This window comes from Halichoerus grypus, chromosome 7 (assembly GCF_964656455.1).
Source record: "Halichoerus grypus chromosome 7, mHalGry1.hap1.1, whole genome shotgun sequence".
In the NCBI taxonomy this organism is placed as follows: domain Eukaryota; kingdom Metazoa; phylum Chordata; class Mammalia; order Carnivora; family Phocidae; genus Halichoerus; species Halichoerus grypus.
The window spans coordinates 109,004,712-109,032,692 of record NC_135718.1 but is presented as its reverse complement, the minus strand read 5'-3'; the positions used below and the strand labels follow the sequence as shown (position 1 = coordinate 109,032,692).

Here is a 27,981-nt window from a genome sequence, read left to right as displayed (position 1 = left end):
TAAAATAACGTATCCTATGGTTCAAAGGCGATATATATTAAAGATAGAAAAATTGGAGAATACAGGTAAGTATAAAGGAGCTAAACAGCCACTCTTCCCTCTATTATCTCTAAATTCAATTATAGTTATTATAAATTTTTGTGCTTTCTGCCAGCTTTTATTCTATAAACATTTATTCAGTGTTCAAAGCATAGTGTGTGTGTGTGTGTGTGTGTGTGTGTGTGTGTGTGTGTGTGTATGTGTCTATACTTGATATTGGACTTTTGAAATCACTTTTAATGTAATAATAGTTATGCACCTAATTAGATTTGAATTCCTCTTTATGATTTGTTTGAATTATTATGTTTGCTAGATAGACATCTTATAGGAGATCATGCATTTCATCATTTTTTGGCATATATATCTATTGAGAGATAAATAAAAGTAAATGACAATTTCATATATCTTATTAATAACACAGGTATGACACAATTAGGTTTCTATGTGTTTGTGAAGTGATATGATTTTGAAGATGGATGCAAGCATTTTTTTTCCCACATTTCCTCTGAAATGGAGGGCCTCAGGAAGCCTCAGGAGTTATGAAGAAACCTTTGAGAAAGTTAGGAGGATGGAAAGAAGCAGGCATGGAAGTGATCGCAACTAATTTCTTGACACAGATATTTTATGAATAGGACACATAGCATTTTGGTTCACCAAGTTTTAATATGGTGCTTTTTAAGAAGTGATTCATTTGTCTCTCAGGTTATATCATCCACATTCTATTTAACACAAATTCTGATTTATGAATAAAAATGAGTTAAATAATAGTTGAAAAAATAACTGAGAAGAATTGGATTCATAATGAAAACTTGGGATAAATGTACATATTTTAATTTTAGGACTGCATCTTAACCATTGCTTTATACACAAGTGGGATACATCAGTTTCCCTTCCCAACAGGTTACTCGAAATGCATGACCTGGTGACTTTCTATGATATCCAGCTTTACATATAAATTCAATATTATCCCCTGTTTTAGAATAAAATTTTTTCACATGTATCCATCGTAATTGTATGTTATGCTTTTCCATGATTTCTTCTGATACCACACATGCATCTGAAAGTACAAAAATGAACATAAAACATTAAGTAGCATACAAATATTTGCCACAGAATTTCAGACTTTCAAGTAGATTATTCTACATTGGCCTAGCACTTCATTCTCAAACCTTGTTCCAAACCAACTCACTGAAAATCCATCATGTAGATTTAAATCATTTTAAACAAAGGATGTAAAAATGAGGTACTGGGTTTAATGTATAATAATTAGATATTATAATCAAAATGCAAAATGTCAGCTATCACATGAAGAACTTTTATTAAAGAATCTTTTGTTGCTGTTATTGCTTGAACAAGAATTTTTCCAACTTGATTTCCTCATATATTAATATTTGGTAGTCAAGAATTCAACAGAATTGTTGTTTGTTAATCCATGAAAATTCTATAAATAGGAAAACATCATATTCAGTACACAAATTTTCCCAGGACCTATGAGAATATGAAAATATTTACCCAAGCATTTTGGTGGTTTCGACCACTGTCCATTCCTACATATTATAGTCCTGTTTCCCCGAAGTGCATAGAAGTGCTGGCATCGGTACTCAACTGATGATCCTGGAGCATAAGCTGGTAATGGGAATGAGGTAATGTCTCCGTTGTCAATAGGTGGAGGGGGACCACATTTTCCTTTAGGGTCTAAAAAAACATTACTTGATTTATTGAAAGACCAAAGGAAAACACAGGCAAGCAATAAAGATATAGCACAGTCCTTCATATTAAGACATGTGATTTCTGCTAACATAAATGATTCATTGAAGAAATTTCAATCACATAAAATGAGAGTTACATTTTTGAGCCTTTCCTTTCACCCCACATGAAAGCACACATAAGGCATTAACAAATATGTCTGCTTTGCATTATTTCAGTATTAAAAAATGCTTTGCTTAGAGAATATATGCTGAACAGATGGATAGCTTAGATACAGAAATGTCGTTTTTATATACAACTTATTGTAGTATCTACTGGATCTCTAGTCATTTTTTTTTCATTATGTTCAGTTAGCCAACATAGAGCACATCATCAGTTTTTGATGTAGTGTTCAACGATTCATTAGTTGTGAACAACACCCGGTGCTCATTACCACACATGCCCTCCTTAATACCCATCCCCCAGTTACCCCAATCCCCCAACCCCCTCCCTTCTGAGACCCACAGTTTGGTTCCAGGAGTCCAGAGTCTCTCATGGTTTGTCTCCCTCTCTGATTTCTCCCCATTCTGTTTTCCCTCCCCTCCCCTGTGGTCCCCCACGCTATTCCTTATGTTCCACATATGAGTGAAACCATATGATAACTGTCTTTCCCTGACTGACTTATTTCACTTAGCATAATCCCCTCCAGTTCCATCCATGTCGATGCAAGTGGTAGGATCTCTAGTCATTTTTTATTGATTTTCATTTTTATTACAAAATAAATATCCCCCCCCTTTCCTAAATTCAAAGAATTACATGTTTGTATAAAGTGAAAGGCAACTGCTAGCTTCCTGTTCTGGACAAGACCTGGTCAAAATATTTCTGCTTCCAACATAAAAAGAGATTGTCCAGGCCTAGCAAGACAGAGGCATTTCTTACAACACCTGAACTACTCCAGAGAAACACCATAGAAGAAACCTAAGACCACGCCTTTCTCCACCTTGATCAGCAGAGGCCAGGTGAGGAGCCTAGACTTCTACCCACACTCCTAGAGAACAAGACACCACTCCCTTTTCCCGTGATGTTGGTGGTAGCCAAGTGGGAAGTCTGGACTTGTACCTTGCATGGTAGTAATGATGGCCTAATAAATAAAACATTTCCAAAAAATGCAGAGTTTTGTTTATTTATTTTAGGATTTTATTTATTTATTTGACAGAGAGAGACACAGTGAGAGAGGGAACACAAGCGGGGGAAGTGGGAGAGGGAGAAGCAGGCTTCCCGCCAAGCAGGGAGCCTTACGCAGGGCTCGATCTGAGGACCCTGGGATCATGACCTGAACCAAAGGCAGGCGCTTAACGACTGAGCCACCCAGGTGCCCCAAATGCAGAGCTTTAAAACATAATACTCAAACTGTCTGGAATATAATTGAAAATCATAGCAGGGATGAGGAAAATCTCAAAAAAGAAAAGAAAATCAACAGAAGACCACACTGAGATGACACAGATATTGGAAACATTTGACAGTGACTTTTAAAAATTCAGTGGAAGTATAGAACTGAAAACTGTAACCATTTCCTTTTGAACTCACTGGATGGGCTCAATAATAGATTGCAGATGCCAGAAGGATACGTAAACTTGAATATAGAGCAATACAAATCACTCACTTTGAAAATAGACTGAAAACAAGCAAACAAAAAAAAAAGGGACAGAGCTTCAGGGACCTGTGGGAAGATAACAGAGTAGACACTCGGAAAAAGAAAGAGGAAGGGATTGGAAATGAAAAAATATTTCAAAAAAGTGGCTGAAAATTTCCCAAATTGGTCATAAGACATAAATATGTATGCTAAAAAAGCTGAGAAATCTCCCAACAGGTTAAACCCAAAGAAATTCATGCCAAGATACATCATAATCAAACTGCTGAAAACTATTAAGAAAAGGAAAAAAGTATCAAAAGCTAGATAGAAATTATGCAAACCAATGGGGGAGAAAGGACTCAAATATCAGTGGGGTGCTCATCTGTGACCATGGGGTCAGAAAGAACTGTCAACCCCAAATTCTATATGCAGTGACACTATCTTGTAGGATTTAAGGGCGAAAGGAAGACATTCTGAGGCAAAGGAAACAGAATTTGTCTCTAGCAGACCTGTCCTTAAAGAATTTATAAAGGAATTCTCTAAGTAGAAAGGAAAAGATAACAGAAGAATTAAGACTTCAGGAACGAAGAAAAAAATGGAACTAATAAAAATAGGGTAATATAACAGACTCTCTTTTTCCTAGTTAGTTGGCTAAATTATGTTTGACGTTTGTACAAAATTAAATCATTTGATATGATTTGATGTCTGAGCAAAACTATATCACATGCTAATTAATGTATGTGGAGGAAATACCCAAGAGCTTTATGTTAAAAATGTGGGGAGAGTAAAATGACCTAAATGGAAGTAAGGTTCCCACATTTCACTTGATGTGGTAAAATGTCAATTCTGGGGGGAGTAATAAGCTATATATGTGCATTTTCATACCTACAGAAACACTAATAAAACTACACAAAGAGATATGCTCAAAAACAATATAGATATATCAAAATAAAATGATTTTTAAATGTTCAAAAAATCCACAGGGAAGGCAAGAAAACAGGAAAGAGAAACAGAGGAAACACACATAAAACAAATAATAAATGGCTGATACAGTCCCTAATCTATCAATAATTACTTTAATTGTAAATGGTTTAAATACTTCAGTTAAAAGACTAAAAATGGGGCACCTGGGTGGCTCAGTCGATTAAGCATATGCCTTCAGCTCAGGTCGTGATCCGAGGGTCCTGGGATCGAGCTCCGCGTCGGGCTCCCTGCTCGGTGGGAAGCCTGCTTCTCCCTCTCCCACTCCCCCTGCTTGTGTTCCCTCTCTCGCTTGTCTCTCTCTCTCTGTCAAATAAATAAATAAAATCTTTAAAAAAAAAAAAAAAAGACTAAAAATGTCAGGATGACATAAACAAGACCCAGCTATATGGCATCTATAAGAAACTCTCTTCAAACATGAAAACATAGGTGGGTTCAAAGTAAAAGACTGGAAAATATATATGCCAGGCAAAAGTTTATTTGAAATACTACAAAGGGTTAATATAATTACACTTTTGTTGATTCCCTTTATTTCCTGAACTCTAAATACTAGAGAGTTCTATGACCAAATACTCAGACTTTTTTTTTTTTCCTGTATTCACTAGTCCCTGGGATAAACTCAGGTAGTAAGTAAGCTACCTTGAAATATAATCCACATGCTGAAGAAACCCAAATTTATATCACCTTCTATGATCACACCCCAGCTGCCTATTCCATGTTTCAAAGTGGAATTTCTTGGGTTGTCAAATGTATTTGTGGTAGCTTTAATACATTTGTTCCTCAGGAAATAACTCAGTGTCTAATGCTTATGACAGGGAATTTTCCATGATTCCAACTGTTCTTTTAATCTGGCCAAATCTTTCATGAAACAAATACACTACATTACTTAGTTCAGTCTGCCCCCCAAAAATTGAATTTTAAGTACCATCATTTTATTTGTATTTTAAAAAATATTCCATAAAAGAGAAATGGCAGCTGATGGTGACAGTGGTTCAGATGAGACTGAGGACCAGAAAGGGAATATGGCCTCCCCAAAGTCACAGAGTAATAATTGGTAGAGCTGGACAAGAACCCAAGCCTGTAACTGAAGAAACCAGAGGTCTTTCTGTTATACTCTTGGGAAGCAGATGATCTTTGCAAATTATCTTGTGGGAAAAATGCCTAAAGTCAAAAGAAGCCAGAAAGCTCCCCCAGATGGTTGGGAGTTGATGGAGCCAACCCTGGATGAATTAGATCAAAAGATGAGAGAAGCTGAAACAGAACCTCATGAGGTAAAGAAGAAAGTGGAATCTCTGTGGTCTATCTTCAGGATCCACCAACAGAAAACCCACTATATTTCTGACCTCTTTTAGAAGCAGAAAGCCATAAGCAGAGAACAATATGAATATTGTATTAAAGAAGGCTATGATAAAATCAGATAAAAACCTGATCGCAAAATGGAAAAAGCAGGGGTATGAGAATTTATGCTGCCTGTGCTGCATTCAGACACGGACACCAATTTTGGGGAGGAACTGCATTTTCCGGGTCTCCAAAAGCAAGCAGGAAGTGGGCCGGATCATCGCCTGTACACACTGCAGCAGCTGGGGCTGCTCAGGCTGAGGACCTCAGGCCCTGACCCCTCCTGACCCTGAACTTGGGACTTCCCAGGTTCTGCCTCTTGCGCCACCCTCTTTCCTGGGAGCGTAGCCTGAGTTGGAGCATGGTCTCTACAGGTAAAGGCTTTGGTGTTTATCAGTTGTGATTTGTAGAAATAAAACTTTAAACCTTTAAAAAAAATTCCATAAGTACTATTTCATGACATATTTATAGCAACATACTTTATCTTTAAAAATAAATAAAACTTGGGGGGGAATGAGATAATCTTCCTTCGCACTGAGGTGGTTCTGTCCAGTTCCATTTAAACATATCACTTTGGGGTCACCTGAGTGGCTCAGTTGGGTAAACATTTGACTCTTGATTTCAGCTCAGGTCATGATCTCAGGGTTGTGAGATTGAGGCCCACATGGGGCTCCCTGCTCAGCAGGGAGTCTGCTCTCTCCTTCTGCCCCCTTTCATGCTCTGTCTCTCACAAAACAAAAACAAAATCATATCACTTCTCCTTCACCAAACAAATCTAAAGGTTTGATGAGTTCATAATGTACTGTCTTACCAGAAGGATACCACCCAGGCATCTTATTTGGTAGAATAACATTTTCCACTATGGGTGGAGTCACACCAGAAACATCAATTAGAAAATAAATGTATACTCAATGTAATGATAATTTGAGTAGCCGTTCAGCAAATGGGATTCCAAGTCTATTTCAAGCAGGATTTAAAATCAATAATTAAGCCGTCATTTTAAAAAACTGCTAATTTTAATAAATTTACATGTAAGATTGAGGAAAAGGAGATAAAACAATATTTTTTATAAGATTTAAGTTTCTATACCTTAAATTTCTCTCCATCCTTCACTAGAAGTTTGATAGACTTTTTTTTTTTTTTTTTTTGGCAGAGATCCATTAAAAATGAGAGTTTTTCTGGATATTTCCCTTTGGGTTTAATAACATAAATATTATAAATTATATAAACTTTAAATGAATTATAAACCACAAGAAAATTATTTTAATAAAGGCTGTAGCAACTGGCCTGGCTTTGCAGGGTTGAGAAGGTATACAAGCTTAATATTTCTGTCACAGGGAGAAGCAAGAAGTGTGAAGTAGGCACAACCACAAAAAGATCTGAGAAATCATCAGAATCCCTAAGATGGCCGACAGAAGGTGTTCCTCAGCTGAAATCAATCACTAAAGGTGACAAAAGGTGAATGCTACTTCAAATGTAAAGGCAACACCTTAAAACTTCAAGGAACATAAAAAAATCAAGGAAACATGACACCACCAAAGGGACACAGTAATCTTCAACCCTAAAGATTGGAGATCTGCAATTTACCTGATAAAGAACTCAAAGCAGCTATCTTAAAGATGCTTAGTGAGGCACAAGAAAACACGGAAAGACAATTCAATAAAATCAGGAAAACAATACACAAACAAAATGAGAAATTTAGCAAAGATATAGAAATCACAAGAAAGAACCAGACAAATTCTGCACTTGATGAAATTGAAAATGCAATGGAGAGCATTGACAACAAAATAGATCAAGTGATTTTTTTTCTAATCTTTCACTTTGAGTGTAAATATGTTTTCATATTAGAAGTGAGTTTCTTGTAGACAGTACATAGTTGAGTCTTGTTTCTGTGTTCACCCTGCCATTCTCAGTCTTTTAACTGAAGTATTTAGACCATTTACATTTAAAGTAATTATTGCTGTGTTAAAGGCTATGTCAGTCATTTTATTATTTGGGGGCTGTATGTGTGTGCGTGTGTGTGCGTGTGTGTGTGTTCTCTGTTTTTAATTCCTGTTTCCTTTTCTTGCCTTCCCTGTAGGTCTCTTCAACATTTTAAAATAATTTTATTTTGATACATCTATATTGCTGAGTATACTTCTTGTATAAGTCTATTAGTGGTAGCTCTAGGTATTAAGATGTACATATATAGCTTAGCATTCCTTTCTGGTATTCACACATTACCACTTCAAGTAAAATATGGAGACTTTACTTCCATTTGGGTCCATTTACTCTCCCCACATCTTAAACTTTGCATATAATGAATATGTTCTTTCTGTTATCACTTATTGAGTTAGTCACATTCAGTCACATTCAGCCAGAAACCAATCTAGCTATTTCTCCCAGTGAAAATTAAATATAAGTAATTAGTTGCAAAGGTATAGAAAGGTCTGCCAGACCAAATGGGAGAATGAAGAAGCTGGAGGACATAAAGAGCAATAAGTATAATATCAAAAAGCAAAAGATTCTATTGCTTTCAAGATGGCACCTAGAACTTACACATGTTGCTCTGTTGTTGGAAGGAGTTTTGCAGTTAGTTCTGGGTCTAGGGAAGAACAGGAACAAACTAGCAGGACTTCCAAAAGTAGTATTCCCTCTGGATCACCCAATCTCCACTTGAATACATCTGTTTCTAACTACTGTTGGGAACTGCCACACTGGTAAAGCCAAAATGATCTTCCTTGTTTCTGATTTCCGACTACTCCTTCTATGGGTGAAACTCAATGAAAACCAACAAACAAAGAATAATAGGAAATGTAGTTTATATGCTTTAAATCTTAAGAAATTTGGATGTGGTGCTTGATGACATCAATGAAATAATCAGCGTAATCCACCACTGTCCATCACAATAACAGTAATGATAGCTCCACATAGCAAGATCAAATTTGCCTTCCTATAATGAAGATGTCTTTGTTCTCTTCCTATAAATGGGAGTCAGAACTTCCAAGTCATCCTATTGATATTTGGTGATGTTATTACCTTATTTTAGTCACAAGCCCACAGAGGTATTCTGTATCTTAAAAGCTAAATCATTTCTTTTCACAAAAGCATAAGGTCAAGCAAGAGAAAACAGCTAAAAATATGCAAATATATCTATAAGAATCAAAACAGAAGTATATTGTCATAGTCCTCATGTAAGTTATTGATCATTAGGCTGTGGTTGATATTATAAATGTTTTTCTACACCCCATTCACTATATGTTTCCTTCCTCTTCAGCCAGCATCTAAACTAGTCCAGGTCCTCTACCTGATGGGGTTAACCACACTTCTCCAAATTGTCAGAATCCACAGCAACCTTATATTTAGTAGTTTGTTGATGTCTTCTATTAACATTTATTGATACACAGAGAAGTGCAAAAGGAGGAGCCTCAGAGAATTTTCTGCATTCAAATATAATTTCCCTGCTCTCATGAGGTAGTAGTAAACAATAACCCTTTGGCAATTCAGTTCAATATCCCAGCCTGTGTACACAACCCACTCCTATGCCTGTTAGTTCAATGACATGAGAGGCCCAAGATAACAACAGAGTTACCATCAACTTCCAGTAAAGGGAAATATTGATTTGGTCCTGGTGAAAGCATTGTATCTTATGACCTACCTTCTAAACTAGCAGCGTACAAACTTGTAAGCCTGGAGAGAGAATGTTATTAGTGATTAAACATCTTAACAGATGCAGATATAGTGATAATCCAATATATTTTAACATAAATTCTTGGTCAAAAAAGAAAATACAATAAACAAAATTCTTGCAAACACAAAAAGAAGGGAATTTCTTTAAGCAAACAAAGCAGAGCTGTTGAGATACTATGCTGCCAATATGCTACAATCCCAATTTACTTGCAACAAAGTTAACAGTGGTGATATTATGATTTATAATAAATATATATTTAGTCCTTGTCCCCACATCTAGCACAGAGCTCCTAAAATGCTTGGAATTTCCTAAGTGATGAGTGTGATAAAGGTGTCTTTAGTTATGTTAATGAGGTGACTTCTAGAAAACTCCAAGGATAGGGTCTTCTTGCCAGAGAGGAACCAGCCCTATCTTTAGAGAGTTGGAACTTGCAGTCCCACCATCATGACCTCCAGAGAGGGGAGAGGGACTGGAGGTTGAATCAATTGCTGATGCCCAATGATTTAATCAACCATGCCTATGTAATGAAGCCTCCATAATAACCCAAAAGGACAGGGTTCTGAGAGCTTCCTGGGAGGTAAGCACATGGAGCTGCTGGGAGGGTAGTGAACTCAGAGAAGGCAAAGGAAGCTCCATGCCCCTTACCATATATCTTGCCCTGCGCATCTCTTTCATCTGGCTATTCCTGAGTAATATCCTTTATAATAAACTAGTAATCTAGTAAATAAAATGTTTTTGTTTGTTTTGTTTTGTTTTTTTAGTTCTGTGAGCTGCTCTACTAAATTAATTGAACCTGAGGAGAAGGTCCTAGGAACCTCTGATCTATAGCTATTTGGTTAGATGACACACTGAATTTTTGCAATTGTCTTGTGAAGGGGATAGAAGCAGTCTAGTAGGACTGAGCCCTTAATCTGTGGGATTATGCAATCTCCAGGTAAATAGTGTCAGAATTGAGTTGAATTGTAGGACACCCTCCTGGTGTCAGATAATTGTTTGGTGGTGTGGAAAAAACACACATCATAATAGGAAAGATCATCATACCAGTTGAATAGCAAATTTCAGTCAGGATTACAAATAGACATCTTCAGTGGGCCTAAAATAAAAGTCATATATGTTAACTGAAATTTTTCAGTTTTACAACTTGGTTTTGCACAATTAAAATAAAGCTAGTTTTCTCCCCTCCCTTTATTTTGATAGGCCTTGAGGAATTGTTGGTAGTCAGGGACCTGGGCTGAAGCAAGTTTGCACAAACATCTGTGGGTCAAGCTTTCCATGCCTAAAACTGGACACACAGCCACTGAACAAAGAATCCACCAAGGGACCTAAAGAAGATAAAAAAAAGTTGACAATAGACCGTGTAAGGCTAAACAATGGCCCCAGATAACAGGAAGCTAGGACATAGCACTATGCCCACCAAGTCCATAGCGCCATAGTCTTATATAGAAAAGGTCTTAAACTGACCAATGGGAAAACTGTTGGAGGAGGGGGCCACAAACTCTGCCCCTTGCCCAGGTAAAACCCGTAAAGACCCCTAGACAACATCACTGCCCCGGCTTAACTCGCTAAACCCCTCCCGTGCCAGAGTCTTTCTTTCTGCCCACTAAAGCTCTTGCTTCTCGCCCTCTAGTTAGTTGCCTTGTCTGTGAGTCTCATGCTTCAGGCGAGCTCTCTCCAATGAGAATCTGGTAAACATGGACGCAAGTAACAGTTTCCTTTCTATACACCATCCACTCCTGACAACTGATCTTGTCAGAGTAATCAAACTGTGCCACCTTTTAAAAGTATTATGATAGAACCCTACTTTGACTTGCTTCTTTTAATGTATTGTTATGTTATGTGAAATTATTAGGAATTATATACAAAATATCCTGTATATCTGAGAAGCAGCACAATATGTAATTTCAGGACTTGTGTGATTCTGAGGAAAGAAATAATTTATTGGTGAAGTTCTAATCATATAAAGTGAGGATTGCAATATCTTGTAGCCCTTCCATTCATGCCACATTAAATCACACATACACTAGAAATAAATATTTCTGCTTTGCCATATTCCGGTATAAAAATGATGTTTGCAATGACTAATGATGGGCAGTTGCATAGTTAGCCATCATATAAAGTTCCCATACCTTTTCTTTTTTAAAAATATTTTATTTATTTATTTGACAGAGAGCACAAGCAGGGGGAGTGGCAGAGGCAGAGGGAGAAGCAGACTCCATGCTGAGCTGGGAGCCCAACTTGGGGCTCAATCCCAGGACCTGGAGATCATGACCTGAGCCAAAGGCAGCCACTTAACCAACTGAGCCACCCAGGCACCCCTAAAGTTCCTGTACTCTTATACAACCTACTACAATGTCTCTTGGGACACTAGTCATTTAATTTTTTTTGTTTTTAAAAATCAACTCCTTGCAAAAATTAAAGAAACAAATTTATAGAAGGTAAAAAGGGTATACTAACTTCCTGTTTCAGAAAGATGGAATCTAGAAGCATTTCTAACTCCCTCTGCTAAGTATAACACAAAAGTCTGACATATTATATAAAACAAACATAAGGAAACTCTGAACAATGTAGAGAAGTCAGATTTGCTAATGATATAGAAACAAAAGGAGCAACACAGCTGTGAATTGCTTGGGTTTCTTTTTACTTCTTGCATATCCCAGACATGCGATGAGAGAAACTTTCAACCTAGAGCCATGAAATTTACACCAAAAAAAAAGCCCCCAAAAGAATAGAGAAAGAGAACGGTCTCTTTCTAGGCAAAGGCCAAGAAAAACAGCCTACAAAGACAGATGCTTTTTTTTTTTTTTCAAATAATACCTAACTTATCCTAGAAAAACACCATAGAGACACTGCAGTCTGCCTATCAGGAAAGGTTAAGTGGGTAGATTAGATTTTCAACCTGCCCTACCAAACAAGGTGCTCCTTGCTCTTCCCATGATGTGAGCAGAGGCTCACTGCTTATGCTATACTTATGTCCACAGTTGCAGCAATAAATTACCTCTTCTCTCCCATGGTATCAGTGGAAGGCAAGTGCATAGTTGGAAATGCACCTTGCTTGGTAATAAGGTGGCGCCCCAACCCCAGTCCAGGAAGATGTCAGCGAAGACAAGTGATAGGCCTTTACCATCCAGCACTAATAAGGCATTGCTTCCTTTACCTGCAAGAGTTGTATCAGTGGAGGCCTGATCAAATAGAAGGTTTAAATAAAATCCCAATTCTTACTACATTATACCCCAATGGTCCAGGATACAATTGGAAATTACTCATCACACCAAGATTCAGGAAAATCTCAAAAGAGAAAAGAAAATGAACAGATGCTAACTTTGAGATCACTCAGATTGTGGAACTCTTTGATACCTAATTTAAAGAACCAAATAAGAATTATACATTGAAAAATACAATAAGATAACATTTAAAAAACCCTCATTGGAAGGAGCTCAGTAATAAATTAGAGATGATGGAAGAATGAATCATTGATGTTGAAGATAGATGAATAGAAATGATCTAATCTAAAAGTAAAATGTAAACGTACAAAATTAACAGACTGCAGAGACTTGTGGGAAAATAAATAAGACTGGCATTCCATAAAGGGGAAAGGGTATAGAGCTAAAAAAAATATTTAAAGAATTGTGGTCAAGAATTTCTCCAAATGCATGTAACATATAAATATACCTCTTCAGGAAACTGTAAGCTCTACTCCATGTCAAGACACATCATTATCAAATTGCTGAAAATTAAAGGAAAAGAAAAAAAAATCCTAAATGTAGCTAGAGAAAAATAATGCAGAACCAATAGGCAAACAATGATTCAAATGAGAGTGAACTACTCATCCAAAACTAAGGAAGCCGGGACAAGTGGCCCAATATTTTAAAAGTGGTGGAACAAAAGAATTATCAACCTCAAATTCTATATCCTTTAGGAATATAGGAAAATAAGATAGTCTCAGACAAAGGAAAACTGAATTTGTTGCCAGCAGAATTACCCTTAAAGTATGACTGAAGGTGAAGTCTCTAAGAAGAAAAGAAAATATAACAAAAAAGAGAATCAATGGACTTGAAGGTAGGTCAAAAGAGAAGCAGTAAGAAAAAAGAATGAAGAAAAATGAGCAGAATGAAATGAAGAAAAATGAACCACTATTCAAATTAATTGGTGAAACCTTCCTAAATTTGATAAAAGGTATTATCTTCATATCCAAGAATCTCAACAAACTCCAAGGAGAAAAAAACTCAGATGCAGAGGTCTATACTGAGATACATTAGAATCAAAGTATCAAATCCAAAGATAAAGAGATAATCTTGAAAGTAGCAAAGAAGAAGCCACGCATTGCATATAAGAAGTCCTAATTAACATCAAGAGTCAATTTCTCCTTAGAAACCATGGAGGCCAGGAGGCAGTGATAAGAAATATTTAAAAGGGAAAAAAAACTATCAAGCAACAATTTTATATTGGGCCATAATATCCTTCAAAATTGAAGGAGAAATGAAGACATCCTCCAATAAACAAAAAGTGAGGGAATTTGTTATAAGTAGACATGACCTATAAGAAATGCTGAAGGCTGAAGTATAAGGACATCAGACAGTAACTTGAAGCTAAATGAAGACATAGAGGACAATGGTAAAGGTCACTATAGGTACCATTAGGTAACTATAGGTAATAAAGGGAAATATAAAAGCCATTATTATTGTGTTTATGTTTTTAAATTATTTTTCTTATATGATTTAAAAGACAAATGCATGAAACAATAATTATAAATCTATATTAATGGGAACACAATGACAAAGATATACTTTGTGACAATAACATATAAAGGGGAAGGAATGAAGATGTATAGGAGCAGATTTTTAGATGCTACTTCAGCTTGGCTGGTACTAATTCAAACTAGGTAATCGTAAATTTAAGATGTGATTTGTAATCCCTGGAGAAACCACTAAAATAAATCACTAAAGAATAGAAAGAAAAGCAAATGAGAAGGGAATCAGATTGGTTCACTACAAAAAAATCCATTAATGAATGGATAAAGAAGATGTGGTATATATACACAATGGAATATTATGCAGCCATCAAAAGGAATGAGATCTTGCCCTTTGCAACAACGTGGATGGAACTGGAGGGTATTATGCTGAGCGAAATAAGTCAAACAGAGAAAGACATGTATCATATGACCTCACTGATATGAGGAATTCTTAATCTCAGGAAACAAACTGAGGGTTGCTGGAGTGGGGGGTGGGGTGGGAGGGATGGGGTGACTGGGTGATGGACACTGGGGAGGGTATGTGTTCTGGTAAGCGCTGTGAATTGTGCAAGACTGTTGAATCTCAGATCTGTACCTCTGAAACAAATAATGCAATATATGTTAAGAAAGAAAAAAAGAAGAAGAAGAATGTAGCAGGAGGGGAAGAATGAAGGGGGGGAAATCGGAGGGGGAGAAGAACCATGAGAGACGATGGACTCTGAAAAACAAACTGAGGGTTCTAGAGGGGAGGGGGTTGGGAGGATGGGTTAGCCTGGTGATGGGTATTGAGGAGGGCACGTTCTGCATGGAGCACTGGGTGTTATGCACAAACAATGAATCATGGAACACTATATCTAAAACTAATGATGTAATGTATGGGGATTAACATAACAATAAAAAAATTAAAAAAAAAATCCATTAAACATTAAAAAAAGGCATTAATGGAAAACTGAGGACAAAAAGATATGAGACATACAGAAAATAAATTAAAATGGCAGTGGTAAGAACTTTGTTATCAGTAATTACTTTAAATGAATTAAACTCTCCAATTAAAAAGCAAAAGTTTTGGAGAAAGAGGTCTAAAAATGTTTGGAATGATGTATATGCTGTCTACAAGAGACTTGCTTCTTTTTCCCCCAGCTTTATTGAGATGTAATTGACAAATAACATTACATAACTTTAAGGCATTAAGATTCTTCTTGATTTTTTTTGTTTTCCGTTTATTTAAAAGTATGCTTGGCATACTGTAATATTCAGCCTGTATCAGACAGTTCAATTCTCTCCTTTTCTACATTGCAAATAACATAAACTGCAACTCCAGAAAAATGCTTCTTTTCTCCATTTTATTGTACCCCAGAACATGCCACATCTAGATGATGGTAATGTTTTTACTGGCACTCCTCCCTTCTTCTCTTCTTGGTCATTTCAGATTCATTTTCAAAATAGCATTCATAATGATCTTGTTTTAAATTCATTTTGTGTCATTTGCCTGCTGAAAATCTCCCAGAGGTTTCTAATTGCACATAGACTAAGGTCCAAAATATGTCCTATGGTTTATAACTTCTAAATTAATTCAACGCTCTGCCTCATCATGAGCCAGCCACACTGGCCTCCTTGTTTTCTTTCATTGAGTCCAAGCCCTTTTGATGCCTTCAGATGATTGATCTAACTCTTCTCCAGGTGCCATCCTTAAGGTTGGAGAAGATTCAAAAACTATCTCATGTGAAATATGAACTCCTTCCAGTCACTTTATTATTATTATCTTTTATAATGTGCATGATTCATCATCTTTAATTTTCTATTTTCTTCTTTGTAAAATTATTATTTTTACTGTCAGTTTTCTACTTGACATTATAGTCTATGAATAAAGATACACTGACTCTGTAGAGCACTAATCTCTAACAGTTGTGGTACTGCTTGGCATACACAAGTTCACAATATTGATTAGATGAATTAATAATGAGTGGGAAAATATGGAGGGCTAGAATAGACACTGTTCCCTTAGAGGCTTTGACTATGCTTTAGGAATCTTATTATTCCCTAGACCCTTATTCACATCCAGCAACTGCTTTGTTTCCATTAAAAGTATGAGAAACTCCAACTCAACTTCAGTTCCAATATATTCCTGTTTTTGATGTGGTTTTTTTATGAAGGAGTTTTCCATGTTCTAAATTATACCCTAGAAATCTGAATTTCAGAAATACAAAGTTCTAACAATGTGGAAATTATCAATACATTTGTGCTAGTCTTTAAATGAGATCAATTTAGCACTTGGCAAAAAAGATAAGTGCCAAGTAGCTGTTTCCTAGCAATAAGATCTTGCACATGCAGTATTTTAACAATTACACTATGTAAAATTTAATTTATCCTCATGCTGTGTCAACTGATTTTGTCTAATTTCATTACAAACATTAAATTTGTGTTACTAAAACATGCAAGGATCTTTCAAAGATTTTCATTGTGTTCTTGACTAGTGTTTTCTAATATTGCCTACATTTAACTCATGTAAGGGGACAAAATGATTTTCTAGTGATTATCCAGAGACTTTCATATCTACTTAGACACAATTGGAACCCTAAACCTAAAAGGGGGACAATCACAACAACAGCAATGCTGCATATCTTTCCTGCTGCTAAGTCTTTATAAAATAGAAAAGAATACAGGACCTCAAAGGACAGTATTTTACTTACCTCGCTGACTGCATTTAGGAGGAGTGGACCAACCACTTTCTGTGCATTGGATGCTGCTCTGATTGTATAGAACGCTGTAGCCCGTATCACAGACAATTTGTACGGTGTCACCTTCCTGGTGTGTCTGTCCTGAAGATGCTGAATGACCATTTTCCACCCAAGGGAAAAAGCACTGCCCTAAAAACCGAAAAGATGACAAATACAAATCTTGCAAGGAAAGAGTAGTACATTTTGCAAACTTCAAAAGAGAAATCAAGCGCAAAAAATTCGATTCTTAAAAATTAGTTCATGCAAGTTAAAAAGAAAAAATATGTAATGTCATCAATCACCGCATGCATATATAAAACTTTTTACATTTGTAAAATTCCTCTAGATATCAGAAAAATTAGTTTTTATTTCTCATTTGATTGTCTAAATTGATTTTTGAAGGAAGAGATGACTTTTCTTTCCTTTGCCTTTGTTACTTTTCTATTTCATGACACTGTTTTCTTTACTTCTCTGCTTTTTCTCTGTACTCATTGAGAGGGTAAGACAAATATAATTTTAAAAAACAAAGATATAATCAGTAAAAAACACAAAATTAAGGAAAATAACTTAAAAATGCTTCTTGAATATTTGAAGGAACAGCACATTTTGAATCAGATATTACACATACAGATAAACTCTTTTTTAAGATTTTTCATTTTATTTTTTTTAAAGATTTTATTTATATATTTGACAGAGAGCAAGAGAGCACAAGCAGGGGGAGCGGCAGGCAGAGGGAGAGGGAGAAGCAGGCTCCCTGCTGAGCAGGGAGCCCAATGCAGGACTTGATCCCAGGACCCTGGGATCATGACTTGAGCTGAAGGCAGTTGCTTAACCAACTGAGCCACCCAGACGCCCCACAAATAAACTTTCTTGAGACAATCTACATTCATACAATTACCAAATGAGTGTGTTTGAATTAAATAGTAGCAGTTAACAGTATTGACCATTAATATTTAAAATGAAAAGATCTAGATATTCCACAAAAGTTTGTACTTGGTTTTTTTTTCTGATTTGTTTCCACAAACAGCTTCTTACAAAAGAGGAATGACTATCTTGCCTTTGCTGGATCCTCCAGTCCCCAACTCTGTGATTGTCTAAACTCTGTGAGCCCCCCTGACATCCCCCTCATCCCCATCTGCCCCACTGAATGCACTGAATAATTCATCCAGATAATGACCAGGTATTTACTCACTGATACACTTTGGTGTTGGTGACCATCCTTCCTCTGTGCAGATTATTTGAGTCCAGAGTGATTGTGAAGGAGACACAAAGCTGTGATCACAGGAATAGTAGAAATATTTTCCTATAGCAACAGGGAAGCTTTGTTTATATCTGTCTTCATCATATATGTTTCCATGTCTTATTTCTGGAAAATCACAAGTTCCTCCTTAAGAAAAAAACAGTATCATACATGAATAATTATATTTTATTTTAATAATCATATTGATGAATTTATTATTCTATTTAATTGTTCCACTTAGGTTTGTGATTCAAGAACTGGGACAATCTATAACTAAGAGTATAAAGGTATTTGAGACATTTGTGATGTTTAAGTTCTTCAGAAGTATTTCCAAGATTAAAATGTAAACACTGAGGAAAGAATAAAAGTGGTTCTATCCAGTAGGCTTCTCAGATCTAAGAAATTCACTTGGGATGGTCAGATTATTTATAGTTCTCTATTCACTTTCTGTGTCTCTTCTTTCTGTGTCTTCTACAGATCTCCCCTCAGAAATCTTGGCCCTTTCCATCCCTCTTCTCCTACTCTAGACAACACATTACATAGGATATATGAACATATACACATATGAAACTATAATTGTAGAATGGGTGGCTTAAATATCTGAAATTTATTTTCTTGTAATTCTAGAAGGTAGAAGTCAGAGATCAGGTGTCAGCAGGAATGGTTTCTTCTGTGGCATCTGTCCTTGGCTTGTAGATGGCCTCTTCTCCCTGAGTCTTCCCTTTATGTGTCTCTGTCCTAATTTCTTCCTCATACAGGGACACCAGGTTTATTGGGTTAGGATCCACCCTAATGACCTTGTTTTAACTTAATTTCCTTTCTAAAGACCCTATTTCTGTATACAGTCACACTCTTTGGTCCTGGGAGTCAGGATTTCAGCATTTGAATTTTGCAGGAACGCAATTCAACCCATGCCAATAAACACACAAAGACGTCTTCTGTATACAAAACAGTGTGCTTCCACCAAGTGAGTTCATTTCTCCTTTGAGAAACATTGGTGCAACCCAAACTTACAGGGCATTCATCTCAAAGGCTGCTTTCAGAAAGAATTCACTGAGGAAGGATAGTTTCAAACTAGATGGGATGTTTTGTTGTCTTGTTATTATTGTTGCTAGTAAAGGGAATTACCTGGATATAGTCTTAAAGAGCATATAAAACTCTGTGTACAGCAAATTACCAAAATGAATTTTAGTAAATTCAGGAGTAAAGCACTGTGATTTATATTCTCTTCAAAAATGGTGCAATGAAGTATCTTAAAGCACTTTAGAGATTTCATTTATAATAATTTGGAAATGAGAGTTTTTGATTTTAAAAGAAAGAGCCTTTAAAAAGATATCATAATGAAGAATTTATAAAGACTTTAAGAAAGGAGAAAAATGTAATTGTATAAATAAAAATCTTAAAGATTTTACACATGCAGCAAAAAGCTATTAGAACTAGTACACAAAAATAAACTGCTCTCTAAAGTTTAAAAATCTACCAATTATATTTATGTCATGAGATATAATTTTTAATATACAAGGACTGAATTCAGAGACATAATCTAAAAAATATATTACTCGAAAGGTGAAAACAAATCAGTGAGCAATGTGCTAATGCTCTGAAAATTATTTATTTACTCAATATTTACCAGTGGACTCAGAAATGTAAATTAAAATTTATTGTTTTGATGCGAATTTTGTTGAAATATTAAATTGATCATAATTGCTTGTAACAGCTTTAGCTTTGTTAAAGATTTATTTATTTAGTTAGTTAGTTAGTTAGTTATTATTTATTTAAGAGCGAGAGTGAAAGCAGAGGGAGGGGGCGGGGGAGAGGAAGAGAAGCAGACTCCTTGTTGAGCCCAGAGCCAAACATGGGGCTTGATCCCAGGACCCTGAGATCATGACCTCAGCTGAAACAAAGAGTTGGAGGCTCAACCAACTAAGCCACCCAGGTGCCCCTCGTAACAGCTTTATTAAGGTATAATTGAAATACGGTAAACTGCATATATTTGAAATGTCTGATTTAATAAGTTTCTTTGTGTGAGTGAATTGGGAAAGCAGTTTTCACCAAATAAAACATCAATTACTTTATTTAACTAAACTACTAGCTTAGCGGGGCGCCTGAGTGGCTCAGTCATTAAGTGTCTGCCTTCGGCTTAGGTCATGATCCCCCGGTGCTGGGATCGAGCCCCGCGTTGGGCTCCCTGCTCACAGGGAGGCCTGCTTCTCCCTCTCCCATTCTCCCTGCTTGTGTTCCCTCTCTTGCTGTCTCTCTGTCAAGTAAATAAATAAAATCTTTAAAAAAATAAAAAATAAAAAATAAATAATAAACTACTAGCTTAGGACAAATACATATTATGTACTATAAAGATAGATATTTTTATGTTTTAAGTAGTTTTAGTTAAGTGATATGTATATAAATGTATACTTAAAAAATTATATACCCACATATTATAAATAACAACACAGACTTTACACTATTTCAAATCCAAAACATTTTTTAAAGATTTTATTTATTTATTTGAAAGAGAGAGAGTGAGAGAGAGAGGATGAGCAGAGGAAGGGGGAGAAGCAGACTCCCCTGCTGAGCAGGGAGCCCAATGAGGGGCTTGATCTCAGGACCTTGGGATCATGGCCAGAGCCGAAGGCAGTCGCTTAACCAACTGAGCCTCCTAGGTGCCCCTACAAATCCAAAATATTTTAGAATGACTTTATCTCAACCAAAAAGCATCCTCTTGCATTAATAGAAATTACTATTAAGTGTTGATCATTACTGATTAATTCAGATTTTTAAGGGACTCTCAATAATTAAAAAATATGACAAATATTCTACTTCTGCTAAACTTAAGAAGTTTTGACATACAAAGTCATAAAACCATCACCATATACAAGATTATGTAGCTATCCATTTCTTGCATTAAAAATAAGAAACCTCCATATATTTTGAGGTCAGAATCTCACTTTTCTTGTGACGTATTTCCTAAAGTTGTGTGAGCATACTCACACATCTCCATAATCAGCATTGTGTGTCCTGTCAAATTTAGGAAATAGAAAACAGAATTTATTTTATTTTCCCGTTAGATAAACACAAGATAATTTTCCTTTATAAAGTTATGCTCCATTATGGTATCACAATACAGACGATTTTTACTAGTAAATTCATTAAAAAATATAGATACATGAAAGTAGATATGATATGAAGTTACATTTAAGAGAGAAGGTAAGTGTTCAGATCTGTTTCAACTTACCTTGTCCATGAGCACAGGAAACCCACAAGATGAAAATAATACTGATTAGTAACAGCATGTTAGTTATTCCAATGCTATATTAATACAAATATTCCAGTTGTGTTGTTTGGGGTTGTAAATCTGGTTAATTAGCAGTTATCAAGTGTGACCCTGAATTTAAGTGCACTACCATGAAGCTCGTTAATTGTGGTTGCTCAGTAAATATCAAAGTTCAAAGAACTTTGCAAAATCCCTCAATTCCTATTGGTTAATTGTTTCACAATGATTTCTTGAATTCATTCCCTGATACGTACTGTACAGCTTTCTTTATGGACAATAACAGGCTGGCTCCAAAAATGATGTAAAACACTAAGTTAAACACCCATTGAAAATCAATACAGCTCTTCCTCAACCAGGTGAATCATATGCAAATAACTGAATCCCTGTCATTATATTTTTCTCTTGTCCTTTACTTACCTTCATTACTTCATTACTTAAGGGTTTATGAAAACCAATGTGTATATTTGGACCCCATTCCATTATCTGTATTTTCTTATGCCTAGGGAAACACTGCTTTACTCTTTTTTATTATTATGTTATGTTAATCACCATACATTAGATCATTAGTTTTTGATGTAGTGTTCCATGATTCATTGTTTGCATATAACACTCAGTGCTCCATGCAGAACGTGCCCTCTTTAATACCCATCACCAGGCTAACCCACCTTCCCACCCCCCTCCCCTCTAGAACCCTCAGTTTGTTTTCCAGAGTCCATAGTCTTTCATGGTTCATCTCCCCCTCCGATTGCTTTACTTTTAAATTCACATTAGGTTACAGTACTAAGTACAAGAGCTTCAGCATATTCTTGCACTGAAATATTTTTCAACTAATGTGCTTTGAGGCACCTTTTCTTTTAGGGTACAATATATTCAGATGCATGCAATGATTTCCCTTTTCATGTAGGAATATAGCTCAAATGTCCTCACAGCTGTCCTTTCACTGATTTATTAATTTTATTCTTTATTTTTTAGCTATACATGTATATTTACATATATGTAGCCAGCTATATTTGTCATCTTCTAAAATACAATTACTTAATATAAGAGAATTGTTTTCAAGCAGATAATGAATATGGAAAATATTATTATAAAGGTGGAGAAAATAAATCAGTCACTAATGTCATAGAGTTAATGCATTTAAATTTATTTATTTCCTTACTATAACTACATAGTTCTAAAATATTAAATAATTTAGTACTATAATAATTAATACTTCCAGAATACCAAAAGAGCTTGTATTAAAGTAACAGATATAAACTTAACATAAATTATAAAAATGAACTGCTTGAGTGAGTAAATGCAAGCAGAAAATGGATAGTGTCCAATCTTTGAAAGAATGGAATTAAACTGTGAGGTCCATATTTATCCATTTTATGAATTTAGAACACACCCACATCCATTTGGTGCATGGATGATAAGCTCAGGCAGAAAGCAGGAGTCTCACTTGTGGGACGATTTAGAGATCTGAGTATGCAGCTGGGAGAACCTCTGCCAGGTGAGAAGAGAAATGTATGGAGCCCCATCAGGGAAATCCCCAATAATCTCCATATGTCCTCTTAAATTATTTCCTAATCTATATGAGCCTGCAAACTCAAAGCAGCCCAGTGGGGAGAAATTGCTGCAAGGCTGAAAACTTTGAAAAATTCAAGTAGTACCTAGAGTGGAAGAAAACAAGTTTGGAGTTCAAGACCAGCACAGTTTATTAAATTCCTCACATTTTACCACCCAGACAGATATGTCTTAGGAGTAAATACTATGTCCCAGGAGCTGACTAAGGGCTATATCCTTGTATTGAGGCAACACTGAAATAGACCAACCTTAAAAAAAAAAACTTAAAATGAAGACCTCACAGAATTATAGTATTCCACCAGGAACATAACTTCTGTTTTATATTCTTTTATGAGATAGTCAGCTAAATATGGCCATAAGAGGAGACAGAGGATAGGTTTAGGAAAAAACAAAGTTTATTATACTCACAAGTCCTAGAGACAGAGGCAGAAATAGGAATGAGGGGAAGATTGAGGGGCCAGATAGAAGAGGTATGGCTCTGGTTGGTTAGTTTGCATATCAAAGACAGGCTTCTGGCTGGGCTCTTTGCTATCTCTAAGATTTAGTAGTCTCTCCTCAGCCAGAAGGTTTTGTAGGATATCAAACCATCATAATATACGGAAAATGAAAAATATTTACAACAGAACTTTTATTAGAAGAAGAATCTATATTATTCAGAGGCAAATGCCAGAATCTATAAATCTCTACAATGTGCTGTTGGTGATGTTTAGTGTAGAATAAAACTTACTGGACATGCAAAGAAGAAGAAAATATGAGCCACAGTCAGAGGAAAAGAGCTATCAAAAGAAACAGACCTAAAGACAAATAGTACGCTAAAATAAATAAGATAAACATAACTTTTCAATGATTATGAAATACAAGTTAAAGAATCTAAAGAAAAGTTATATATATATAATTGCTTAAGAGTTGTCAAGTTTCAGAATAGAGGTATTTCTAAGTTTCTAAGAAAGTACCAAATGTGAATCCAAGAATTAAAATTATAATATTCATGAAAACTGGAGAAAAATAATAACAGAATGAGAAATGAATAAGAAGAAATAAATGGACTTAAAGATAGGTTAATAAAAATTATCAGAAATAAATATCTTAAAAATAAGAATAGAAAATTAAAGACTCAATGACCTGTGGGGTAGTATCATGTGATCAAACAAGAAGAAAGAGAAAGTTTAAGGCAGAAGACCAATTTGAAAAATTATAGATAGCAATCTTCCAAATGTTATTAAAGACATGAAGCCACAGAACCAAGAAGCTCAGCTAACATCAAGAATGACAAATACACAGAAAACTGTAATTTAAAAAAAAAACCTGCTAAAACCAACATTAAAAAGAAAAATTTGAAAGCAACTGGAAAAAGGATGGAGAAGAACATATATAATACATAGATAATGCCAACACAGAGACAGAACTAATACTGTCAGCAGACTTCTCATCAAAAACAATGGGGCCAAGAAATAGTCCAAGATGGTGGAGGAGTAGGAGACTTTAGTTTTATCTGGTCCCAGGAATTCAACTAGAAGCTATCAAATCATTCTGAACACCTGTGAACTCAAACAGAAATCTAAGAAAATAGCTTCAATTCTACAAATAGAAAAGCAACCACTTTCTGCAAGAATGACAAGATGGAAAAACTCACCTCAAAAAAGAAAACAAGAGGCATTACTGACTGCCAGGGACTTAGCAGTATGGATATAAGTAAGATGTCAGAACTAGGGTTCAGAATAACGATTATAAAGATACTAACTGGGCTTGAAAAAAGCATAGAAGATACTAGAGAATCCCTTTTTGGAGAAACAAAAGAACCAAAATCTAATCAAGTCAAAATAAAAAAGCCTATTAATGAGATGCAATCAAAAATGGAGGCTCTAACTGCTAGGATAAATGAGGCAAAGAGAGAGAACTAGTGATGTAGAAGACAGAATAATGGAAAATAAAGAAGCTGAGAAAAAAAAGGGATAAACAGCTACTGGCTCACAGGGAGAGAATTTCAGAGAATGTGATAAAGTGAAACAACAATAGAATAAGCGGGAACCCAGAAGAAGAGGAAAGGGGGGGAGCAGAAGGTATATTGGAGCAAATTATAGCAGAGAACTTCCCTAATCTGGGGAAGGAAACAGGTATTCAAGTCCAGGAGGCACAGAGAACCCCCTCAAAATCAATAAAAATAGCTTGACACCTCAACATACAATAGTGAAACTGGCAGCTCTCAGACAAAGAGAAAATCCTGAAAGCAGCTCCGGACAGGAGGTCCATAACCTACAAGGGTAGAAATATTAGACTAGCAGCAGACCTATCCACAGAGACCTGGCAGGCCAGAAAGGACTGGCATGATATATTCAGAGCACTAAATGAGAAAAATATGCAGCAAAGAATACTTGATCCAGCAAGAATGTCATTCAAAATAGAAGGACAGATAAAAAGCTTCCAAGACAAACAGAAACTAAAAGAATTTGTGTCACCAAACTAGCCCTACAAGAAATATTAAAGGGAATCCTTTAAGTGAAGAGAGAGCCCTAAAGTAACATAGACCATAAAGGAACAGAGACAATATACAGAAACAGTGACTTTACAAGTAATACAGTGGCACTAAATTCATATCATTCTTTTTTTTTTCCCCCACCTACAGGAAACCCACTTTATTTTTTGCTTGTTTTTTGTTTTTGTTTTTATTTTTTTATTTAATTAACATATAATGTATTATTTGTTTCAGGGGTACAGGTCTGTTAAATTCATATCTTCCAATAGTTACTCTGAATGTAAATGGATTAAATGCCCCAATCAAAAGACACAGGGTAGGGGCACCTGGGTGGCTCAGTTGGTTAAGCGACTGCCTTCGGCTCAGGTCATGATCCTGGAGTCCCAGGATCGAGTCCCACATCAGGCTCCCTGCTCGGAGGGGAGTCGGCTTCTCCCTCTGACCCTCCCCCCCCATGCTCTCTCTCTCTCTCAAATAAATAAATAAAATCTTAAAAAAAAAAGACATAGGGTATCATATTGGATAAAAAAGTAAGACCCATCCATATGCTATCTGCAAGAGACTCATTTTAGACCCAAAGACACCTCCAGATTGAAAGTGAGGGGGTGGAAAACCATTTATCATGCTAATGGATATCAAAAGAAAGCTGGGTTGGCAACACTTGTATCAGACAAATTAGATTAAAACCGAAGACTTAATAAGAGATGAGGAAGGACACTATATCATAATCAAAGGGTCTATCTAACAAGAAGATCTAACAATTGTAAATATTTATGCCCCTAAGATGGGACCAGCCAATTATATAAGCCAATTAATAACAAAATTAAAGAAACACATCAATAATAATACAATAATAGTAGGGAACCTTAACACCCCACTCACAGTAATGGACAGATCATCTAAGCAGAAGATCAACAAGGAAACAAGGCCTTTGAATGACACACTGGGCCAGATGGACTTCACAGGTATATTCAGAGTGTTCCACCCTAGAGCAACAGAATACACATTCTTCTGGAGTGCACATGGAACATTCTCCAGAACAGATCACATCCTGGGTCACAAATCACATCTCAACCAGTACCAAAAGATTAGGATAATTCCCTGCATATTTTCAGACCACAATGTTTTGAAACTGGAACTCAGGGCGCCTGGGTGGCTCAGTCGTTAAGCGTCTGCCTTCAGCTCAGGTCATGATCCCGGGGTCCTGGGATCGAGGCCCGCATCGGGCTCCCTGCTCCGCGGGAAGCCTGCTTCTCCCTCTCCCACTCCCCCTGCTTGTGTTCCCTCTCTCGCTGTGTCTCTCTCTGTCAAATAAATAAATAAAATCTTTAAAAAAAAAAAAAAAAAAACTGGAACTCAATCACAAGAGGAAATTTGGAAAGAACTCAAGTACATGGAGGCCAAAGAGCATCCTACTAAAGAATGAATGGGTCGGGGTGCCAGGGTGGCTCAAATGGTTAAGCATCTGCCTTCGGCTCAGGTCGTGATCCCAGGGTCCTGGGATTGAGCCCCATATCAGGCTCCTGGCTCAGCGGGGAGCCTGCTTCTCTCTCTCCCTCTGCCTCTCCCCCTGCCCATGCTCTCTCTCTCTCTCTGTATCACTGTGTCTCAAATGAATAAATAAAATCTTTAAAAAAAATGAATGGGTCAACCAGGAAATTAAAGAAGAATTTTAAAAATTCGTGGAAACAAATGAAAATGAAAACACAACTGTTCAAAATCTTTGGGATGCAGCAAAGGCAGTACTAAGAGACAAGTATATAGTAATATAAGTCTTTCTCATGAAACAAGAAAGTTCTCAAATACACAACCTAACCTTACACCTAAAGGAGCTAGAGAAAGAACAGCAAATAAAGCCTAAACCCAGCACGAGAAGAGAATTATTAAGGTTAGAGCAAAAATCAATGAAATAGAAACTAAAAGAGCAATAGAATAGATCAACGAAACTAGGAGCTAGTTCTTTGAAAGAATTAATAAGATTGATAAACCCCTGGCCAGACTTATCAAAAAGAAAAGAGAAAGGACCCAAATAAGTAAAATCATGAATGATGAAAGAAATACAAACAATTATAAGAACATATTATGAGCAACTATATGCCAACACATTAGGCAATCTGGAAGAAATGGATGATTCCTAGAAATGTATAAACCAGCAAAACTGAACCAGGAAGAAATAGAAAACCTGAACAGACCCATAACCAGCAAGGAAATTGAAGCAGTAATCAAAAATCTCCCAACAAACAAGAGCTCAGGGCCAGATGGCTTCCCAGGGGAATTCTACCAAACATTTAAGAAGAATTAATACCTATTCTTCCAAAGCTGTTTCAAAAATCCAAATGGAAGGAAAACTTCCAAACTCTTTCTATGAGGCAGTATTACCTTGATCCCAAAACCAAAGACCCCCACCAAAAAGAATAATTACAGGCCAGTATTTCTGATGAACATCCTGATGAACATGAATGCAAAAATTCTCTCCAAGAAGGAACACACCTCAATACCATAAAAGCCATATACGAAAATCCCACAGTGAATAAATCATCCTCAATGGGGAAAAAATAAGAGCTTTTCCCCTAAGATCAGGAACATGGTAGGGATGTCCACTCTCACCACTGTTGTTCAACATAGTACTAGAAGT

The 27,981-nt window shown here is 36.1% G+C and overlaps 1 protein-coding gene and 1 pseudogene across 3 annotated transcripts; one reads left to right on the top strand and one right to left on the bottom strand.

Annotated features, from left to right (window-relative positions):
- Positions 1–711: 711 nt before the first annotated feature.
- Positions 712–21,446, bottom strand: LOC118522095 (complement factor H-related protein 2-like). 3 transcript variants are annotated; one of them, XR_013449855.1, is made up of 8 exons: positions 21,266–21,446; positions 17,986–18,180; positions 16,767–16,943; positions 10,574–10,669; positions 10,389–10,440; positions 9,315–9,346; positions 8,216–8,261; positions 4,522–4,645 (listed from the first exon to the last, which is right to left on the bottom strand). XR_013449855.1 is itself a non-coding variant. In XM_036070946.2 (5 exons), exons 1-5 carry the CDS (start codon positions 21,321–21,323, stop codon positions 900–902), a joined length of 810 nt encoding a protein of 269 aa, XP_035926839.1. In that variant the 5' UTR covers positions 21,324–21,437; the 3' UTR covers positions 712–899. The 3 variants fall into 3 exon arrangements, 2 of the variants coding, with proteins under 2 accessions (XP_035926839.1, XP_077934160.1); XM_036070946.2 differs by lacking the exons at positions 4,522–4,645; positions 8,216–8,261; positions 9,315–9,346; positions 10,389–10,440; positions 10,574–10,669 and adding exons at positions 712–1,096; positions 1,552–1,734 and having other exon boundaries at positions 21,266–21,437; XM_078078034.1 differs by lacking the exons at positions 4,522–4,645; positions 8,216–8,261; positions 9,315–9,346 and having other exon boundaries at positions 9,521–10,440.
- On the top strand, positions 4,676–6,539 carry LOC118522096 (protein BUD31 homolog pseudogene; annotated as a pseudogene).
- Positions 21,447–27,981: the final 6,535 nt, after the last annotated feature.

Bases quoted from the DNA above. Each gene is read 5' to 3' on its own strand.
- LOC118522095 (XM_036070946.2), bottom strand. From the start codon at position 21,323: ATGCTGTTACTAATCAGTATTATTTTCATCTTGTGGGTTTCCTGTGCT. The intron at 18,181-21,265 runs GTAAGTTGAAAC...TTTTTTCTTAAG, and splicing joins TTCCTGTGCTCATGGACAAG to GAGGAACTTGTGATTTTCCA. The intron at 1,735-16,766 runs GTAAGTAAAATA...ATGTTTTTTTAG, and splicing joins TCCTAAATGCAGTCAGCGAG to ACCCTAAAGGAAAATGTGGT.